Source organism: Hippoglossus hippoglossus, chromosome 14 (genome assembly GCF_009819705.1).
Source record: "Hippoglossus hippoglossus isolate fHipHip1 chromosome 14, fHipHip1.pri, whole genome shotgun sequence".
Lineage (NCBI taxonomy): Eukaryota > Metazoa > Chordata > Actinopteri > Pleuronectiformes > Pleuronectidae > Hippoglossus > Hippoglossus hippoglossus.
This window is the reverse complement of record NC_047164.1, coordinates 11280772-11302184: the sequence shown is the minus strand read 5'-3', so window position 1 is coordinate 11302184 and position 21413 is coordinate 11280772. Positions and strand designations below refer to the sequence as shown.

At 44.8% G+C, this 21413-nt stretch overlaps 1 protein-coding gene across 7 annotated transcripts; it reads right to left on the bottom strand.

Annotated features, from left to right (window-relative positions):
- Positions 1-191: 191 nt before the first annotated feature.
- Positions 192-19043, bottom strand: nsd1b (nuclear receptor binding SET domain protein 1b). Of its 7 annotated transcripts, none has more exons than XM_034606617.1 (25): positions 17832-18024; positions 16016-16920; positions 15367-15505; positions 14848-15020; positions 11556-14685; positions 10507-10619; positions 10115-10370; positions 9263-9363; positions 8914-8956; positions 8506-8765; positions 7380-7517; positions 6633-6756; positions 6119-6319; positions 5850-6029; positions 5587-5743; positions 4745-4950; positions 4526-4638; positions 4195-4341; positions 3340-3462; positions 3067-3183; positions 2798-2939; positions 2248-2354; positions 1907-2108; positions 946-1718; positions 192-885 (listed from the first exon to the last, which is right to left on the bottom strand). In XM_034606617.1, the coding sequence occupies exons 2-25, from the start codon at positions 16901-16903 to the stop codon at positions 841-843; spliced, it is 7878 nt and encodes a 2625-aa protein (XP_034462508.1). In that variant the 5' UTR covers positions 16904-16920; positions 17832-18024; the 3' UTR covers positions 192-840. The 7 variants fall into 7 exon arrangements, with proteins under 7 accessions (XP_034462508.1, XP_034462507.1, XP_034462503.1 ...); XM_034606616.1 differs by having other exon boundaries at positions 192-1164; positions 1210-1718; XM_034606612.1 differs by lacking the exon at positions 17832-18024 and adding an exon at positions 18800-19043 and having other exon boundaries at positions 192-1718.
- Positions 19044-21413: the final 2370 nt, after the last annotated feature.

Here is a 21413-nt window from a genome sequence, read left to right as displayed (position 1 = left end):
GGTTTATTTACGGACAAATCCATGATTATTTTTGTTCTCATAATTTTGTGAACTCCGCCGCCATCCAGACTGCAACTGGTTTATTTACGGACAAATCCATGATTATTTTGTTCTCATAATTTTGTGAACTCCGCCGCCATCCAGACTGCAACTGGTTTATTTACGGACAAATCCATGATTATTTTTTTCCCCTCATACTTTTGTGAACACCGCCGCCAATCCAGCTGCAGCGACGTACACAGGACTGAGGAGAAGTCATTTACCAGATGGGGGCGCTGCTCTGATTCTGTCAGTGATCATCGTGTCTCAGGATTCACGGGCTGAAGAGTTTTTCTCCACCCCGACAGTGAAGTCTTTTCTTACACTAAACACAGACACACCAGATACAACAACTTGTCTCCAACTACTTTAAGCTTTTGCGGGTCGACTCAGCTGACGTACAGGAAACGACACCTGAACTACTACTCAGAGGAAAACAAACCAGCGGGTAAAAGTTTGGTAAAAAAAAAAAGAAAAGGGAGAAAACATCAGAGTGAAATATGTTCACAAACACCACGTTTTACGTTCCAGATAATTTTCTTTATCGGATCTCACATGTGAAGGTGCAGCCAGTTTGTGCAAAGTCACTGTGTCAGGAACCGTCTCTACAGCAGGTTACGTGCACCGAGGTCAGCGAGGGTGGAGTGAGTCCCGTTTCCTCCGTACACTCACCTGCCCATCGGATTCAAACAGTGACAGACTGGGCTGCATGTGTAATGTGACTGATTGATCGCCATTTGTTTACGTCTGCCTGTTCTGCCTTAATGTCCTGTGCAACTATAAATAATAATCCACTAAATGTCACTCTTCCTCCTCCTCCTCCTCCTCTTCTTCTTCCTCCTCCTCCTCCTCCTCCTCCTCTTCTTCTTCTTCTTCTTCTTCCTCCTCCTCCTCTTCTTCTTCATCTTCTTCTTCCTCCTCCTGCTCCTCATCCTCATCATCTTTGATTTCCAGGTATTCCTCCTCCTCCTCGTCCATCACTGACTCTCCATCCTCTTCATTAGAATCTGATTTCTGCCTCCCCTCCTCACCCTCTTCCACTAAATCCTCCTCCACTTCTGCCAGCTCATCCTCCCCCTCATCCTCCCCCTCGTCCTCCTCCTCTTCCTCCTCCTCCTCCTCCTCCTCCTCCTCATCTTCCTCTTCCTCCTCCTCCTCCTCTTCCTCCTCTTCTAAGACGTCCCTCTCCTCCTCATACGAAGAGATGGGCGAATAGTGCGGCAGGTCGAACACCTGCGGGCTGCTGGGAGCATCAGAGCTGCTCGGGTGAGGAGGTGAGGAGGCGGGAGCGGCGACGGGAATGGTGATGGGCACCGGGATTGAAAAAGCAGGAAATGACTCAGCAGCACACGTGTCAGCACTGGTGCTGATCTCCTGGACCCTTCTGGTGGTCGGGTTCAAAGTGGCGGTTGTGTTAGGAGCGGCAGAGGGGATGACGGCCATGCCCAGGCCTGAGGGCAGGGCTCTCGGTTCAGGTGTGTACTCCCGGATCTCTCCCGGTTCCAGCGGGTCAGGCCCACAGGGGTCGTGTTCGCTGCAGCACAGTTTCCCATCCAGCTTGGAGATGAAGAGCAGACCGTCGCGGTGCTGGCAGCAGTAAGAACTTGGACACATCTCACAGAACGACGCTGCGTCTTTACTGCATATGTCGCACTGGTGCCATGGACATTCCCAGCGACCTGCAACGATGATACAGGCACAGACAATAATGTAAAGGAAAGTGATACGCTTTTAAAATTTTGAACTTTATTTCAATAGCCAATTCACAGAAAAAGCAAAGATAAATACAATAAAACAGGATAAAATTCATTAAAAACACGATAACAGTACAAAAGCAACTTTGAAAATGATTTGCAGAGTCACTGACCTGCTGGCCTCTTGGTGAGGTTGAGGCAGTCAGCGTGGTAAACCTTCGGACATCCAGGTCTCTTACAGGAAACCATCTGTCCCCCGTCTCCACAGCTGAAACACTCGTCCTCTCTTTCTTTGGTCACCACCACCTTCTTCTTCCTCTTGCCGTAGCCTCTCCTCTTCAGCTTCCGACCTTTGTCCTCAGACGGAGGGTTGTTCTGGTTGCAGAGGACAAAGGACTTGATTAATAGCTGTACTTGTATTGTGAAAAAGAATCGTTCAAAAATAACCTCCACCACAATGAACTGTTAACCAATACATCACAGAGTGGTATTTATGTTGTGTCATCAGCCTCACCTTTGGCCTGACGCCCAGGAAGCCGCTGCAGTTTGGTGCTCCACATTTACACACCGTCTTCCCGTTGCCCAAACACTCCAGGTTGTAGTTGAAGGTGAGTTCAGTGCCTGAACAGACACACACACAAATGAGAGAGGCTGCAACTGTGGAAGATTTGACTCAGACTGCTGGAGCCTCATCGCAATTTCAGCTAGAATTGGAATCAACTGGTGGTTGACAAAACAAGTTTGTGAAGTGTTTTTGTGTACACACAATGAACATAAACCACATAAAATAATTAATATTTGAAGATTAGTGAAATTAAATATCTATATAAACATCCACACATGAGGCTCCATCATTTTCTCGTTTTTCTCAAATCAATGGTTCTTTTTCAATCAAGTGGATTTAACAAGTGGAATGAGGAAGACTTCAGAGATTTAACCTGTAAATACTAAGCATTTGTTTTATGTTTCTGATTCAAAAAGCAGCATCTCATTTCAGTCATTGACAGCTGTTGATCAAGCTTGTTAAAAGTGTTTGTTTTTAATGTAAATGAAGCAGCGTGTACCTGCAGTGACGTCGACGAGAGCGAACAGTCCCACCCGAGTGTCTCCGCTCACTGTCCACTTCTGGGTCTCACAGTTTGGCTGACAGCTGTGGTTCATGAAGCGAGCCTCATTCCCCTTCGGCCCGGCATCAATGATCCGGTCCTAACACGAACACACACATAAAAAGCCCCACAAGTTTAACATGTTTGAAACAACCTTTCTTGTGACACGCGCACACACCCAGACACACACCCAGACACACACACACACACACACACACACGGCGTACCTTGTCCAGAGTTAACATGTAGAAGTTACAGATGTCGTTCTCCTGCGCATGTCTGATCCTCGACCGGCACTCCTCCTCGTCAATCACCTCCCCGACGTACTCGCTCACAAAATGACCCTGAGAGAACAACACAGGATGCCGGACGTTCATTATTTAGCCTGAGCCAGTCCCCACTGAACAGCGGTCGCTGAACAGTACAACAGTGGAAGTATCAGTGTCAGTAATGAGTAGCATTAGTAGCGCTAATACCATTAATGAGAGTGTTGTATTTACCTTCTTGATGTCATGGACGCAGCGGAGCCCCCAGCCTCGGGATAGTGTTCTGTAGATCTCCACCTGGCTGTACTGACGCTTGGTGAACGCCTGGTTGAGGCAACGTTCACCTGTCGGGCAAACCTGCAGGTTCAGAGGGTCGACATCAAACTGGAGCTACCACCCTGCGTGCAGTTGTACGTCTTCATCGACCAGTGCAGGCTCAGTCGATATACATTTTCTTAAGTGACCTTTTACAACTGAAATCTAAATCAGTTAATCTTTTGAGTCCAAGTGACAATCGGTCAAAATTTAAAGAAATTCCCTAAAGACAGACTTGAGAAATCATGTTCAAAAGGCCAAAAATATTGGCGAGGCCACCGTGCCCTTTGACCACCAAAATCAAATCTGTGTGTCTATGTGAACATTTGTGCCAAATTTGAAAGGATTTTCTTGAGGTGTCCTTAAGACAAATTATAATCGGTTCATCCTTGAGTCCAAGTGGATGTTTGTGCCAGATGTACTGAATATCCCATTGGGTTTGCTACTAACATATCGCTCTCACAATATAAGGGTCACTATGTCCTTGACCATTGACCAAAACATTTTAATCAGTTCATCCTTGAGTCCAACTTAACGTTTGCACCAAATTAGAAAAAAAATCCCTCTTGTTGTTCTTGAGATATCGTGTTCAGAACAATCGGACGACCAGTAAACAAACACATACTATGAAGACAGACGTATCAGAAAACACAAAGAGGACAACAACAGTCCTTGTCTTCACCATGTTCTTACAGTTTTACTTTATTGATAATGATCTGTTACGATTCTGTAGCCCTGAGACATTGTGCTAATGTGATGGAGGTGTTTCTGTACCTGTGGGTGACATTCGTACAGCAGCATGCGGTTGATGCACTCGGAGTCCATGCCACAGGGGCTCTCGTCCGACGCCTTACAGTTACACCGCGGGATCTCTGATAGGTCGGCTGTGAAGATCTGGACCTTTCCTATTGGTCGATTCCCCTGAATGAGTGAGAAAAGTAGAAGCAAACATGACGTAAGGATGAACACGTTTATGGCTCGTTACTGGAGGTATAATTTAAAAATCAAACTTTAAACTCAAACACTGCTTCAAATTTGAGGAAACCCTGAACGTTGCAGCTTTGTCGAATATGAAAAAAAGTAGAGCACACGTCTCCTCCCTGACCTTAACATGTTTGTACGGAGGAGGTTTCCTGTCGTTCTTTCTGTCCTCTTGAAGCTGCCGAAGCTCCTTCTCAGCCTGCAGCTCTCGAAACCGCACGGCCGCCTCCTCCAAAGCTGGTGAGAGAAAACTCATCATACCGAGTCCAAACTAACACGTGGAAATAAGACACAAACTTTCAGGATATGCTAAAGGGACCACGTTGCTGAACACACTGAATACCTTTCCTATAGGTGGCGTCAACACCTTTGCCCATCTTCTCTTTGCTGTTGGCGTCCACGTCCATATAAGGGAAGACTCTGGCCTGGTACGTCCACAGGTAGTCGTTGGAGCCAAAGAAATGAACAGGGAACTCGCCGACATCGTGCTTCATCCGCTGGATGTTCTCTGGGATGCTTTTGGGATGGCTGACCTCTGCTGGCCACCACCTTTACAGAGGGGCGGGAAAAGGTAAAAATAAATAAACAGAACTGCAAAATGAGAGTAGATCAAGAATTTAATGTGTGCAGGAGTGACTTTGCATCTGTGTCTATGTCAGACACCTCGTTGTCCGTAGCTTTTGATGGCTCATACTGTGCGCGTCTATTTTCTTAACAAGCTACTATATAAACTGATCTGTGTTTATTTTGTGTAATAATAAAAGACTTTTGTTATGACGAGGAAAAGGAACAATAGCTGCAATGTTAGCACCAGCACAGTGCACCATCGAGGCTGATGAGTAAACTAAAGCTGCAGCTACTAGTCAATTAGTTGATTCAAAGAAAATTTTAAAGAACAAAAGGAACATTTTAAATAAAGTCCCTCTGTGCTTCGGAATATGGTCATTTTCAGTGTTTTCTGATGTTACAAAGACCTAACAACTAATAAGTTAATCAGCAGATTAATCGATAATGAAAAAGGAGAACGTGAACGTCTGCAACAAACCACAAATGAGTAGCGATGCTACCTGAAAACAGCACGAGCTGATAAACAAACCTTTATGTTATGTGAAAAGACAGGAGAATGATTCTGTTTAACAATAAAAAATAAAAAATAAAATAATATCAACAATCAAGGTCACTGACCTGTACCGCCCGACTTTCACCCAGAGGATGTCCTTGAAGCGAGGTTTCTTCCCAGCCTTACAGTCGTTGCAGAACCAGCTGCCTTTAGGCATCTCGATTTTCAGACACTCCCGGTGGAAGGCAGCGGGACAGGACTCGCAGCACAGCAGACTCCCCCCTGGAGCACAGGAGAAGGAAACACATCAAACAGCGCTCCTAGTCGTTGTTTGACCTGATCTGAGGCTTCAGAACTTGGGCTGAAATGACTCCACTCCAAGTCGTACCCTCTGTGCAGACGAAGCACCAGCTGACGTTCACGTGTTCGTGGTTCTTGACGCCACGTCTGGGGGCGAAGTGGTTGGGACAGATGATGCTGTTGTTCGAGAGGATGACGCTGCCTGCCGCCATGCAGAGGTCTGTAGCATGATATGCCACCGGGCAGCGTACGCACCGCACCAGACGACCTACAGACAACGACAAGAGGACAGATGGACGGTCAGCACAAGGACAGTGCAGAGGGTGAAGGAGTCATCGCAGCGGATCCTCTGTTTACCTTTAGAGATGGACGAGCTGTTTGGATTGGCGATGAAGCAGGTGAGACACACGTGGATGGAGCAGCGGAAGCCTCGGGTCACAGGCGCAGTCGGGGCGAAGCTGGCGATACACTCCCCGTGGTAAAACTTCCCACACACGGGGATCATACAGCGCCGCACGTCCTCACTGCGCTTTTTACATACGAAGCAGGTGTGGACGCCTGGGAGAGAAAAAAAGATCATGAAGTTAGTTTCGACCTTATTAGTTACATTTTTAGTGCATGTTAACATCATATAATAAAGTTTTTATCACACAGATTAATTTATAAGTATAACAGAACAAAGATTTCTTGGAATATTGTCCTTTCTTCAAACCTTTTTATGAAGTGTTCTGGAGGTCCAGAACTTCGAGGTGAGAAATTTAAATGCTAAAATTATTATTTATATATTTTCAAAATTTTCAAAAAATAAGCTCTTGTATTTTTGCAGGTAGTAAAAGTTTCACTGTAAATTGATATAATAACACAGACGAACCTGATTTACACTCTGGACAGACAAACTTCCCTCTTGGTGCCTCGGCCAGGGAGATGCAGGCCAGGTGGAAGGCTCCACAGCACTGACCCTCACAGAGCAGCAGCTCCCCCGTCTTTTCACACACCTGACAGAAAAACACAGCATACTGTTAAGACAGGCCATACAAACAGTGATTCAGAGTAGCTACGAAAGTGTTCCTGTGTGTTGGGGTATAATTTCCTGTGGTCTGATGGGTAAAGCGTGGTATTATCCCTTCATTCTCACTGGGGATCCACGGACTGGTACAATGTGTTCTTAGGGTAAAGTCATTTAGGAACAGCTCTGTTAATGAATGTGACCAAAATAAACACTATTTTCCATTATAACATAAGATGCTGCTTTATAATATAAAACTTCTCACTGCTGTTAAAGGATCTACCCAACACCAAAAGAGAAGAGTGTAGCCTGCATCACGTGAAAAAATGACAATGCCTGATTTTTATGGTTTCATTAAATATCATTTCCTCCTTGAGATGTAAGGCATGGCCGTACCATAGAAATTAAACAGAAAAGATAAACACTGACCTACTGCTCTATTATTCAACACTCCGCTGGTTAAATAAAGAACAGACACAGCAACATACATATTAGATAACAAAGTGGGTTTGAAGGACTGAGGACTGAATGAAGAGAAAATAAGCCTCAGAGGAAAGTTTACATTGTTTGCAGAAAGTGTGAAGAGGAGGCAGCTCAGTGAATCGACCTCACCTGACATATGTTCTCCTTCATGGAGGCGGGGCCTCCTCGGTCCCCTATGATCTTCCTTGAGGGTGAACGTGGGTCGTCGCACAGCATCAAGTCGTCCTTCGTGGAGGAGAAACTGTGATCCAGGCTGGACGTGTCGCCCTTATGAGACAGAGGATAAACTCACTGTTAGGAAATCAGGGCCCCCAATTTCATCAAATGTCTCAATGAATCACTCAGGAATCACGCTGCAAGTTGATCAGGAGGTAGGATGTAAATAAATGAATATATGAGCAAAATTATGATGAGGAGAAATAATACACTACAGATCTTAAATGTGACTTTTATCATACAGCACTGCAACACATCACTAAAATGTTTAGTCTGGAGCAAAGGATCATCAGACACAGCTTTACTGATATATTTATCACCAATGCACAGCTGACACCCGGCTCTGCTCTCATTAAAGGATAAGTCTGATCGAATTCTACATTCAATAAGAAAATTCATCAACAAATCCCATAAATAAACAATAATGAATGGATTCCGCTTGCAAGTGCTGTCTAAGTAATTAAACTTGATATACTGTATCGATGTTGTCCAAAAACTATTTAAAAAACTCACTGATGAGTCGCACTAGCTGACTTTCCTTAAACAAACACACACACATCACAAATACACGACTGAGATACTCCCCAACAAATGCACTATGTTCTCTCTTTGCAAAAACCTACTCTCCCCACAGGAATGATCATTTAGCTATTTCTTAAAAGGTTATATCTTCAGCAGTTCCACAAAATGTTACCAACCTCACCGTTTAAGCTTTCTTGAGTCAATATCTGAGGCAACGTCAGAGCAATGTTTTATACAATTACTGCAAAATGTGTTGGTTGGTGCAACGACTCAATAATAAGCCAAATAAAATCAAGGATCCAAACTCATTCCACTGCTTAGAGACTGACTTACTGCCTGAACCACAGTGGGTTAGGGCACCTCTGCTCAACATATGGTTTGACAAAGGGTTCATTTAAACAAACATCATAAACTGATTTTACTCCGAGGCCAAAAACTGTGATGAAATATGTGTCAGTTTGAATTCATGGCCAGTTGAGTTAAAAACAAATCTGTGACCAAAGTAAAGATGTCTGACCTCTGACTCTGCTGTGTCCCTTTTGACCTCCTGAGCCTCACAGTCCTCTGGCTGAGGAGCATCCACATCTTCAGATACCGCCTCCACCCGGTTGGTTTCGGGTGGAGCTGGTGCAGAAGCGGCGGGTGCAGGAGCGCTGGGAGAGAGAGAGGTCTGGATGGAGGGAGTGGACGTACAGGTGGGAACCTCTGGGGTGGGCGGTGTGGAGGTCGATGCTATAATCCGCTTACTCTTTAATTTTAGAGATGGTGGTCCGGAATCTGGGAGGGAAATAGACATGTTAGAATCAGGTATCACAGACAAAACACAACGACTAATGAAGTTCAAGAGATGTAAAAATAAATAAAAAAATGTATTATTATGATGAACTACACCACAATATATATTGTTTTGAGATGATTTACTGACCTGATTGAGGGGCAGCAATTGAATTGTTCTTCAGTGTTTTGACCTGTGACAAGAGAAACATCAAAAATCAAGGACAGTCCACGATAATGTGTTGGTCTGACCAAGAGAGAAGACAAATAAATATCATGTTTTTCCATCTTCATTGAATTAGCTGTTTAAATATTGAGGGTATAAACTGTGTTATAAACATCTATTTACATCTTCATGTAGTAGAGCTACTGCATCAGACCTCACTGGATTGTACAGAGGATTGTACTGCGCTGGTACCTCGGAGTATAATTACTCAGAGACAGATGTCCCAGATAAACCACACGTGAATAGTTGTACACACAACATGGCCATGCTGTACCTTCTTCTTGGGGCCTGTTGAAGCCTCGGCCTCCAGACAGTACTCCAGGATCTTCTGAGTGGGCTTCCTCTTCCTCTTCTTCGCCAGCAGAACAGCGTTTCCTGTCAACCGAGCATCACAGTCAGGTTAAGACTCAACATGAAGAGGATCATCCACATTTTCGAAAACAATATGTAAAAGTTTTATTCGGCACAAATCAAAGCAACAAACAGAATTTCCTGCTTTTTTGTCATATGTAGTTGTATAAAAGCAAACAAGTGTACCTTACTAGCCCGAACAACTTCTACAGTCGTGCTACTGAAGGTATAATGACATAATGAACAAAAGAAATGATGTGCTCTTGAGATGTTGCCAATAACATGACTTGTGAGGTCACAGTGACCTTGACCTTTGACCTCCAAATTCAAATAAGCACATCCTTGATCGTGCCAGATGTGATGAAAAAAAATGAATGTTTGTGCATGAGATGAATAAATACCCTCATAGCAACCTTGAGATATTGCATAAAAGAGGTTGAAAAATGAGTGTTGTGAGATCAAAGTGACGTTGACCTTTGAATGCTAAATTTGAATGAATTCCTTTACGGTGTTCTTCGGATATTGTATTTAAAAGAGTGGGATGGGCGGATGGAATAGAATAGAATAGACGAACAACCTGAAAACATTCTGCCTCCACCTACAGCTGTTGCCAATGTGTAGCCCCTCTGGCTGCCCTGTCCACATACTTTTGGCCTTGTAGTGTGCACACATTTACCAAGAAGGCTTCCCTTTAGCCGACTCTTTTTCAAAAGAAAACCTTTGTGACTTCAAATGCAGTTACGTTAACCAGCAAGAACCACAAGCGCTGCCTCACCGCTGTCTTTGATGAGGCCTCCCGAGAGTGAGGGTTCAGCTTCAGGAGGAGGGGTTAGTGTGTCGATGGAAAGCACCGGTGCATCTTGGGGAGACTTGTTTTCAGTGCTGGGGATTTGTAGTTCACAGGACGTTGTTGCAGCAATTTCCTCAGGAGGTGGCGTCTGTATTTCAGGAAGTAAGCTCGAGGATGGGTGGTCGTGTGCGTTCTTGTCCGATCCCGGGGTTTCAGACATGGAGGTAATGGGTTGAGTGACCTGAGAAAACAAATGACATGATTCTATTGTCAATCGGATATATTTTTTACATAATAATAGCAATGCCAGCATTATGCAAATATAACGACAATGTAATAAGAAAGTTATAACAGATCTGACTTTGTGTGATTTTTACATTTCCAATTGACTGGAGAAGCTTTTTGGCTTTCTTCCTTGTAGAGAAAATCTGATCGTACTCTTCAGTCAATTCAATCAGCCGCTTGCTTGGTTTTCTTATTCGTTTATGTGCTGTAAAAGAAAAGAGAAAAGAGAGAAAGACACTATTTATTTGTTGTTGTTTTTAGTGTACAAAACATTATAAAAATGTATATTTATTCTGAACAACTTATCAGTTCACTCGAATGCTGATATAGTGGATGACAATTGAATAGTCAATTTAATAAATGATAATAAACAACAAGGAGTCCATTTTTGTCTATATCAGGACACTTTAAATTTTGACAATCAGCTGGTCTTCTGTATAAAACCATAGATAAGTGATTCCTTTGGTCTTCGTTCATCTTTGAAAGCCAAGAGTCTCGTGAGGTGGATGATCTCAATATTTAATTGAGTACGACTGAGGTATTGGGTTGCACAGCACATTGTTTGCAAAGTCACTAGGTAACTGTGGATTAAATCAACATTTACCAATTCTGTAAGACATACAAAACCCTTAACCAAGAAGAGCACCAGCAGGCCCATAGCGTGGGCTGAGGGCTTTGCTTGTGCAAGGATTGTAATGGTTAGGGTTAACTTCTAAAGAACCATCCACTCCCCTCTGTCCAAACACCAAATTGCTTAAGTATTGTGCCATGCACTGCTTTTGTTGTAACTCATGTTGTGAGCTACTTGTCTGCATCTTACGTTTTCAAAGTTTGAAACAGTTGGCCATGTGCCACCAACACCACCTCCATCTAACCTCTTATAAACAGTGAGTTAGATGTGGACTACAACTTTTGTTTACCATGAAATCAAACAGATCATATTATATGTGACTGAACAGCCCAGTTGTTGACTGGGCCCATACCCTCGTGTTATCCCACTGGATGGTGTGAATTTACTGTGTTGTGATCATTTTTGAATCGTTTTGCATTTGAGGCTGGTCTTTGTGTGCGCTTAGGTAGCAATGCTGCAGATTTGGGTCAGATTGTGCTTCAGCATTTGGGCCAACCCAACTAGACTTACCCGTTGTAGCCTTTTCGCGTCCTCCAGCGTTGTGCGTGAAGCTTGGGTTAGTCTTGGTGCGGCCTGCAAAAAAGCCATTCGGCTGTCCCAGATGTAGCGTTGTGTCAGATCCCTGCTGCTCCAAAGGCACCAAGTTCTGTAGATTCTGTAGATTAACCCTGCTCCACCTCTCATCCGCCTCATCTTGAACCACTCCTTCACCGCCTCCAGGGTGCCTCTCCCAACTGCTGGCCTGCATGCCCAACAGGGACTGGACTCGCGATAAGCAGTCCATGCGTGATGAAGAGTCCGCTGTTGGTAGTGATGCCATTCTTGATGTGGACTCCAGTCCTGGGAAACCAGGTCCAGACCTGGCAGGACGACAAGGCACTTTGCGGTTGGATCTCTTTTTCATTCCAGTGCAGCCGCTCCTTCTGTTATAGGGCCTCTTCCAAGTCTGACTTTTGCTGTCTACACTGTGTGCGATGGTGATTTTGTCTGGACTTAAATTCGAAATTGTACCAAGATGTTTAAATTGCTGATCTTGCCCTGCCGGCTTAGCCTCCCCAGGCATCACTGAGGGCTCCTCCTTGACATGTGCACTTGGTGGCCCAATGTCCAGTTCTAAAGGGGTCCCGTCTCGCTCTCTAGTGTCATGCAAGTCCTTCAACATCATGAGAAAAGTGCTAAACTTGTAGTTTGTATCTGGTTTGAAAGAGACAGGTTTACCATTACCCTCACTCGTCACAGACTGGAAGGATACCTCTTCCACGTTTTTAAAGGCATTCATGAAAGAGAATGGTGAAGAAGGTGAGGATGAGGAGCATAAGGCAGAGGAATGATCGTCATTCTTTTCCTTCACCTTAGAAGTGAGGGGGATGAAGTCCATTGGTGGGGTTGAGGATATTGAGTGGTCTTCTGCTTCACTTTTTACATCAGCTTCAATGTCAGTTGAATCAGAAGACCTAGCAGGGGGGCTGCTACGGCTAGAAGACGTATCCTGATTATGCTCACCATTGTCTTTAGATTTAAGAGATTTTATTTTTGTGCTAATTTTCAGTTTGGTCTTTGGAGCACGAGATGAGTTACGTGCTGAATGACACACAGTCTCTTTAACTTCCCTAAGTGCATCTAAGAGTTCTTTGTGCTCAGCCTGCTTTTTAGCGTTTTCCTGCTTCTTCTGCTCCACCTCCTGCATGGCTTTTAGGGCTCTAGTCAGCAGTCGACTGCTGGCTGGGAGGTGGGCAGGCGGCTCAAGTAGGACTTTATTCACTTCATCTGGAACCTGCTTTGATTTCTGGACAACTTTCTTGGATTTCTCAGAAGATAGGACTTTGGAAACACAAGCATTCCCAGATACCAAATTTCCTTGAGTAGCAGGAATTGCCTTGGAAGATTTACTAGTGACCGAAGTTATTGTTTGTGCTGAGCTGCCTGACAGGTCAGAAGACATGCTTGTTGCACTGGAGGAGGGAATCTTTTTACTTTCAGACTGGTCTGACTGATTAGAGGATGAAAACGTCACATTGCTTGGGCTGACATTCAATATTGATTTCCTCTCAGCTTTTGGGCTACCTAACTCATCAGCAGACACACTGGCCACATTGGAGACCACAGTAGTTTTCTGTTGTGATGATTCTGATGAGAGTTGAAGCATACCTTTCCCTCCACTTGCTTTTAACCTCACAACTGAGACATTAATGGTCTCCGAACTGGATGCCTTATCCATGGAGACACTTGTCTTGTCATCCACCCTGTCCAACTTTTTAGAGGAAATTTTAGTCTCTTTCTTTTCTCTGGTCTTTTTCTTCTTTGTGGATCCAGGTTGGTCAGCTGGACTAATGGTTACACTGGAGTTTTGGAACTTCTTACCCTCTATTTCCTTGCGAACTAATTTGACAAAAGGCAGCCTACATTTAGAGACGAGACTTGTTTGCTTTTCGAGAATTGCAAGTGGGTCAGTGGTGTCAACATTTAAAGTGGATAGCTTTGGAGTTTTCTTTCTTTCTTTTTCTTCTGCTTGATCAGAAATCCTATCAATTACATGCATTTTTTTATTAGCCGTATTGTCAGGGTGTTCAGTTTGACTGACACGCTTGAGACATTCTGAAAATCTGGATTGGTCATTGATACCAACTTTCATACTGTGCTCTTGGCACTTTTTATCATCTGAGCTACCAAACTGGTCAGAAAACATGTCAATAACAGTGTCAGTTATATTACTGGGTGTCTGTATGAACTTTGAGTATCCACACTTGTCATTGGGCACACCAGCCTCAACAGAGACCCGGGACCTCTGTTTGTCTGACAGTCCTGAGTGGTCAGCAAGACTGCCAGTTGTACCAAATAGCCTGTTGGAAACTGGAGTGTTTTTACACTTCAACTGTTCTGACTGTCCAGCAGGCAGATTTGCTTCAGCAGGTACCAGAGTTTTATGCTTGTCTGACATCCCTGACTGGTCACTGATAGCACCACTAGAGGAGACACATGTAACCAGCATCTTTTTACTAACAGCAGGTAAGCTCTTTTTCTTACAGGATGCCTTACTAAAGAGAGTGCGGTCTGACATTGGACTGGTTGTTTTAGGTCGCCTGTCTTTGCCTGATTTACTGAACCAAAGACCCCTCTGAATCTCTGGCTGCTTCTTCACCTCTTTGACAACTGTAACAGTCGGCGGAGTAGAAAGTAGCTTAGATTGACGTTCAAGTGCTTTAGGACACAAAATCTTAGGCACTGACTCAAGGTCAGAATATGGACACTCTCCATTATCTCTCTCTGATTGGTCAGGGCTATTCCGCAACAATCCTTTAGAGTGTTTACTCTTCGTGTCTTTTGATGATTTACTTGGTTTCTTCTTGCCAGAAGACTTCCTTAAAGTGCTTGACTTTGCTGGAGTTGTTATTGGGGATGAAATAACAGGGGACGAAAGGGATCCATTGATCCCGTGTAGCGTTTCAGGCAGGGTGGAGACAGGTGAAGGGGATGGAGAAGAGGTTGAAAGGGCCTTGCTCTCCTTTTCCAGTATGGAACTGTTGTGGGAGCCATCATTTATGGACACAGAAATGGAAGAAGTCATTTTGGATCTCTCTGGAAGAATAGATTCAGCTTCTGCCACACTGGATTTCCAGGATTCCTGAAAACGCTTTGCGATCTGCAGACAGGCAAAGAAAAGATGTATCAGCTTGCAGAAGACAAAAAACACATTTGGTTTTAAATATGTAAGCTTTCTTTTGTCGAACACTTATTATGAATTACACTAACATTTTATTCTAGTATGCCAGCAGCGACTCGTTATTAGTAAAATAATAATTACAGTATATTTAGAGTTCTTCTCCCTTTGCTTTCCCCTCCGACGCATTAGGAGGAGCTGTTCAAATTCAAAGCCTCCATGGAAAGTGTGCGTTGATTTTTCCTCCAACCAGACGTGTTCCACTGGCTCACCAAAGGTCTTGATGTGGTAAAGCCGACAGGGACGCTCACTGGGCTCTAGGACAACAACAAAACTTCAGCCTCAACCTCATGAGATGCTAGTTAACACCACAGCATCCTGTACAGGAAGTACGTGATTGCATCAACAAAGCACAGGAAGCTTTGAAATGCAACTCAATATAATATTATAACACAATATAAATGCTGTTACATGGTCACAAGGTGATTAACAGGTAAATATTGCTGTGGATTTGTTCTTGTAATGTTATATCTACATTTTTTTCAATGAAATGATGAAAATAATCCATAGGACATATCACACACCTGAAAGCAACCAGCAAGTCTAGGCAGTATCAGTAAGTCAACAGGTAATAACAGTAGGTCAACAATGCTCCAGGCTCACCTTTCAGTCTGTGGTAGACTCCCTGTGCGGGGTCAATGATCACCTCACATGGCCACCAAGGTCTTCGGCTGAACTTTGCCCAAATGATCTCGCCCTCTAAAAACTTCACAGGCGGCAAAGACTTTTTCTTCACGCTGTTCTGCTGACGACAACATGGAGAACAATCAGACGTCTGAAAATGTATTATCACTCAATGTGCTGTGTCAGAGCTACAAGTGTTTTGGCCAAACATGTTGTAACCATCTTGACCATTGTATTTTGATGTGCATCTACTCTACTGTCAAAGACATTAATGTCAACATGTATAATACAAAATGTAATTACTCAGAAATGGTGTTGCTTTTGTTAAAGGAATCTGTGTTGTACAAAATCACGAATAGAAGTCAATGTTTTCATTTACCTCTTTGTAAAAACAATGCAATAGTGTTTATGAATGACAGAGCTACAGTTTTGGAGCCAGGTCACATCTGTATTTAATATTCTGTTATGACAGGTCTAAAGCAGTGAACTGTTCCAAGTTCCATGAGGAAAAAGTTATGTGATCCATCAAAAGATATGTTCTGCTGACAAAGGGCAATATTGAAATGTTACTATGTTGTGTCTCTCTGCACCAGATAGAAAGCCATATGCCTATAGGGGTCAAACTTGCCATTGAATGTTTTGATGGACTATCCATAAACAGGAGCAGATCGGTGTCGCTTTCCCACTCATCATCTGAGCCGTCCCAGTATCTCCTGCGTTGACCTGAGGACTGGGACCGGGTGACGACCTTGGCTGATGACCGGGTTGTATCCTTGGAGTTCAGATTTACATCTCCGGGAGTTGACTGAAGAGTATTCCCTGCCCTCTCGTTTTTTTCCTGCAAGACTTCGATGGGTGACACCGTCTCCCGCACCTGATTGGTGTCGTCATCCTCGAATAAAGAGGATTCAAAATGGAGGAAGCCATTCGCGAAGGGGCTGTTGCTATCGAGTGAGAAGGCCGGGCTAGGTGGGCCCGAGAAACAACTGTCCGTCTTTTTCTCTGAAGTGACAGGATCGCTCTGATTGGCTGCTGGAGTATCTCTACTTCCACTTTGGACCTCAGGTTGTTTTCGTCCAGCAGAGAAGTGACCAAAGCTCTCCTCCCTGCTTGTACTCTGAGTCACAGAATAATCCCTGCCGGTGCAATCAGCCCAGGAGTCCATCTCCATCTCCTTCCCCCTCTCCTTCTTAGGTGTCCCCCACTCCCAGCTCCTCTCTGGCTCCCTCACTGGCAGCACCAGGTCAGGCTGGCTCACCATGGTGGTGAGATGCTGCAGCCTCCTCAGAGGACTGTAGGAGGAAGATGAAGAGGAGGACGAGGAGGGGTGGTCCCTTTGTGCGAACCCATAGAGGGATGCGTGCTTGAGGGAAGAGGCGGCAGCAGACATGGTTAGGCCGAACCTGTGGTCATGATGTCTGGTGGAGTTTGAGTGGGTGGAGAGGTCACGGCCTGGGGTCAAAGGGCAGATGGACTGATGGGCGTCTCTTCCAGGGCCTACATGAGGCCCACTCATGCTGGCATGGTTCCTTCCTGAAAGGTGAAAAGAGGTTGTCAGTGTAAGGCCCTGGTAACAGGAAGACATTGGTTTGTATTACTTTAAAACGTAAACATGGTTCTTCTTGCACCAAACATTGTTACAATAAGCAAAAAATTATTATTCAGGGACTTCCACCATAATCACATTTGAAATCAGTTGTGATTTTAGGTTGTTGCTCCCGTAAGAGGGCATCATTTTGTCTTTCTATCAATCTTAGTGAAGCAGCTGGGAATTCAAAGTGACAGCAGAGATGCACAGCACAGACGGATCAGTAATACATTATACCGTGACATCATGTCAAAATAAAAGCGCAAACACACTCACTGAACAGCTGATCGGCCTAATGTGACATTTTTGGAGAGATTCTGCACCAACACCGCAGCCCCGCTAGAAAAAAAGCCTTCCCAGGAAACAAATATCGCGATATGATGAAAATGACATCAACCCCGATTAAGGTCAGCCGCCTGCAAACTCACAGTATCCACAACGTCTCCTGCAGGAGGATTATTATCATCATTATTATGGCGCGTCATGTGAAAAGTCAACCCCGACGTTGCAAAACGCCGGCGACCTGGAAATAAAATGGACCCGCTCGTGCGCGTGCGTGTGTCTGACGCGCGTGTGCCAAGGTGTGCGTGATGCGTGAGGGTGTAGGTGTGTGTGTATCCGCGCGTCGTTCGCGGGTTGCAGCGGTTCCTCGATTGCACAAACACAAACGCCACATAACATGCAAACACGACGGCGCACAAGTTCACGCACACACACTGACACTGACACGGACACACACTCCTCTACAGGCTTTCCTCCGACAGATGCAGGCGATGTGTGTGTGTGTGTCAGACAAACAACACAAAAATCACGCAGAAAACGCCACATGACGCGGGATCCGTCGAGGGAATCTTACCATTCCGGTGTCGCCCGCCGCAGAACCGGGCCTCAACCCGCACATTTTGGCGTCTAAATGCGCCAAATTGCCAAAATTTGAAAGCGGATGAGGAGAGTCCCGGCGGCAATACTACTAGGCCTGGATCCTGTGAAACGTACTCACTCTCCCTCCCTCCTCCTCCTCCTCCTGCTCGCTCCCTCACCCTCCTCCTCACCCCCCTCCTCCTCTCTACATGCGCTAAAGCCTGGTCCAGCGGCCCCTGGAATAGAAAATCGAGAGTGTTGCGCTTCTTTCCAACGACACTCCCCCTTGTTACTGCTCAGTGATGATGCCCATAACTTTATAATCCACCGCCTGTGGATGTCTGCTCTGCTGAGAGGCTGTTCGCCTGTCCCCCCCCCCAGGAAAGTCACTCTTTTCCTCTGCTGTGCGCACCGTCACCACTGCCTCCCTCCCACCGCGTGGATCTCAGAGGAAGGGGCCGTAAATCTCTCCACAAGATAGGAAAAAAAAAAAAATATTCAAATAGCTCAAAAAAGGCAAAGAACACGACACCTCCAACAGAAAAAAATCGCCCCGCCCTTTCCCCTAATTACCAGCATCAATAATTAACCTTCACCAGGCTGCCATCACCAAGACATGTCACATGCCCAAACTTGTGCCAACAACTGGCACCATCCTCCTCATCCACCCCGACGCGCACTTGGAGATCAGATGAAAACACTAATAAATGAAGTGATGCAAAAAAAAAAGGTCCACCACCACTCTCACTATCACTATCACCATCTGAGGAGCAGTGAAAATGGTGCTGCAGGCTTGTACCCGGAAAAACAAGATGAGTTTCCTTCCCCCTCAGACGACTTGCTGTGTTACTGCTCTGGCTGCTCACCCGGTCCCTTCAAAATGGAGTCCTCCAGTCTTTTAGAGGAGGAAGAAAAAAAACACCACACACACAGAAGAACAGGCCACAAAGTGTTAATGCATGCCTCGATATAAAGTTCACCCAGCCACGGAGGATCTGAGCCCACAAAGCGCACCACTCCTGCGCCCTGGAGGTGTCAGATGAGCCTGTCAGGGTCTTGGATGAGTCCTGGCCACGGCAGGAACATGTAGTTTCTACATGTTGTGGCTGCTGAAGGCTCATGTGCGCTCCTGACACACGACTGAGGGAGACTGAGGCACAAGCACTACTCTGCTGTGTGTGTGTGTGTGTGTGTGTGCGTGTGTGCGTGCCCAAACATCGTCTGACAGCATGAACCACGACACTTGGTGCCACTTAAAAACCTCGATTGTGTTAATTTTGTGTCTCCTTTTGATGCACATGAAGGGAAGCGAGTGTTTGCAGAGAGGAAGCCACAGAGCCTCCTCGGCCGGAGAGACTGAGGCTGATCCTTTGCGAGATTTCTGCGTTGGTGTGTTTGGTTTTCTTGGGGCAGGATCTCTCCACATTTGTTAGATGTGGACACGGTATGCGAGCGAGGGCATGCGGGACGAGCAGGGGCATGTTTCAGGTGTAAAAATACCCCCCCCTGTTCCCTCTCAGTCCAGCCCTGTCACCGGGTGTCGGTGTGGGAACGAGCTGCGGTTCATGATCGACGCGGCCGCAGCGCACAGACCCTCCTCTTGCTCAGGGAAACTCAGGGGAAACATGAGAGTGACGTGGAGAGAAAGCAGCTCCAAGCTCCACTGGATGGTTGTGGAGGAAAAGACGAGTCCCTGCAGGAGTATAATAAGACTATTTGTGACGTTTCCTGCGGCCACACACGGCGAATAACACCAGCTTCCACCTCTTTCCCCTCCTGTTTGCTTTTTACTCGGCTGGGGCGGAAACACGCGTGATCTGCGTGAGCTGCGTTTGGAATTTCAGCCTCCGTCTTTTTTTTAAACAGGAAATGTTTGATTAGAAAGGGAAAGAGGAGAGAAAGGGGGGAGACACGTCGAGACAGACAGGGGAGAGAAGAGAGAGAGAGACAGGCAGACAGGACGGGGCCTGCTGCGGGATTGCGCAGCGCAGAAACAGCGCCGCGCTTCGGCAGCCACGCGCATCGCCCCCTGGTGCGCCGTCATTATTCCAGTGGACGCGGATTTACTCTAATTTAGACCATGGATGCATTATAAGACCTTATAACATCTTATTGTCTAATGCTGCTTTGATTTAACTGCTCTATAAGACCAGGGTTTTACTTAAAAACTGCTGATTTATAAGTCTGAATTTAAATAAATACATTCTTATAATATGCTTCCATCTGTAATAGGTTGTACCTAATAAAATAACTGATATCACAGTATCAGATATTAAAAAAATATTACTCTTATTAAATATAAGATGCCCATCCATAAATCAGTAATGCAAAAATAACACAGCATGAATCTAACACATCACATCAAAGGTGTTTCAGTATTTAGTCTCCCCCGATGGGTTAGGTAAACTATTTGAAACACCTCTCAGTTTCACAGTACTGTAAGTTAGAGCCTCCAAAATGATGATAAATGAACCTAAAACCTCCGTAAAACAGTTAAAATAAAAACAAAGCTTTTTTTAAGCTAATTCTTTTGTTTAAGTTCCCAAACTACAGATTCAAAAATTAACACAAGATGAAACCAACACCTCTGTAAAACAAATTAAATACAATAATAACCTTCATCATAGTTAACAGTTTGTTTCTTATACAGTTGTCCTTCTTCCCTAGGTCAGTGAACCACATTCAAACAACTTGTAAACAAACCTTAAAAGTCTGTGAAATTCGCCCCTGGAGGTTGTTTGTAACATTTGTAAGAATTTGTGCTTTGACAGCCAGTTTTTGTAGCAACAGATTACAAAGTGAACACTAAGTAACATGTTACGGTGAAGTAAAGACAACCTTTTTTCAGTAATGATAATGTAGGAGATTATATATTCAGAAGTTACATTACAGCTAGGAGTCCTGTAACCCTCTGTTTAACCTCTGGGAGCAGACTTGTTACTGAGAGTCTGATGGATGAAGGGTTGGTCAGTTTCTGTGTTCAAACTGGTGTGTGAAAGGTTGAGGTGGGGAGTAGGTGGTAACTTCTACCAAAAGAGCAGAAGTACGAGCTCAGGTAAATCCAAAGTTGTCTGGTCTAAATTCAGTTTGGTGTTCTTGGCTGATGCTTGTCACAGGTAGGCCTCCATTCAGGAGTCACCTTCTTTTCAGAGTTGGAGGGTCAGTGACCCCCTGAGGTTGGACTTGTGGAAACTGTGTGTAGTCACCGAGGCTGTTTCAGCTGGATGGTCAGAAAATCCATGAGTCACATGTGCAAAAGATGTGTCATGTGGGTGTCTGGTTTAAAGGTTCAGTGTTTAGAATTAGTTTCATCTAAGTTGCATGTTGCAGCTGAATACCCCTCACCTCCCCCTCCCCTTACAAACCTATAAGAGAACCTGTGGAAACCTTCAGCTGTCATAAAAACTCAAGTTTTAAAAACTCAACTCAGTCTGGATTAAGTAAAAAACATGGCTGCCTCCATAGAGAGGACCCGCCCCAGATGTTAATATAAAGTATTTAAATATAAAGGGGCAATTTTAGGATAAAGAAAACAATCTGTACAATTTAGATGATTACACAGTGAAAACATCCCTCG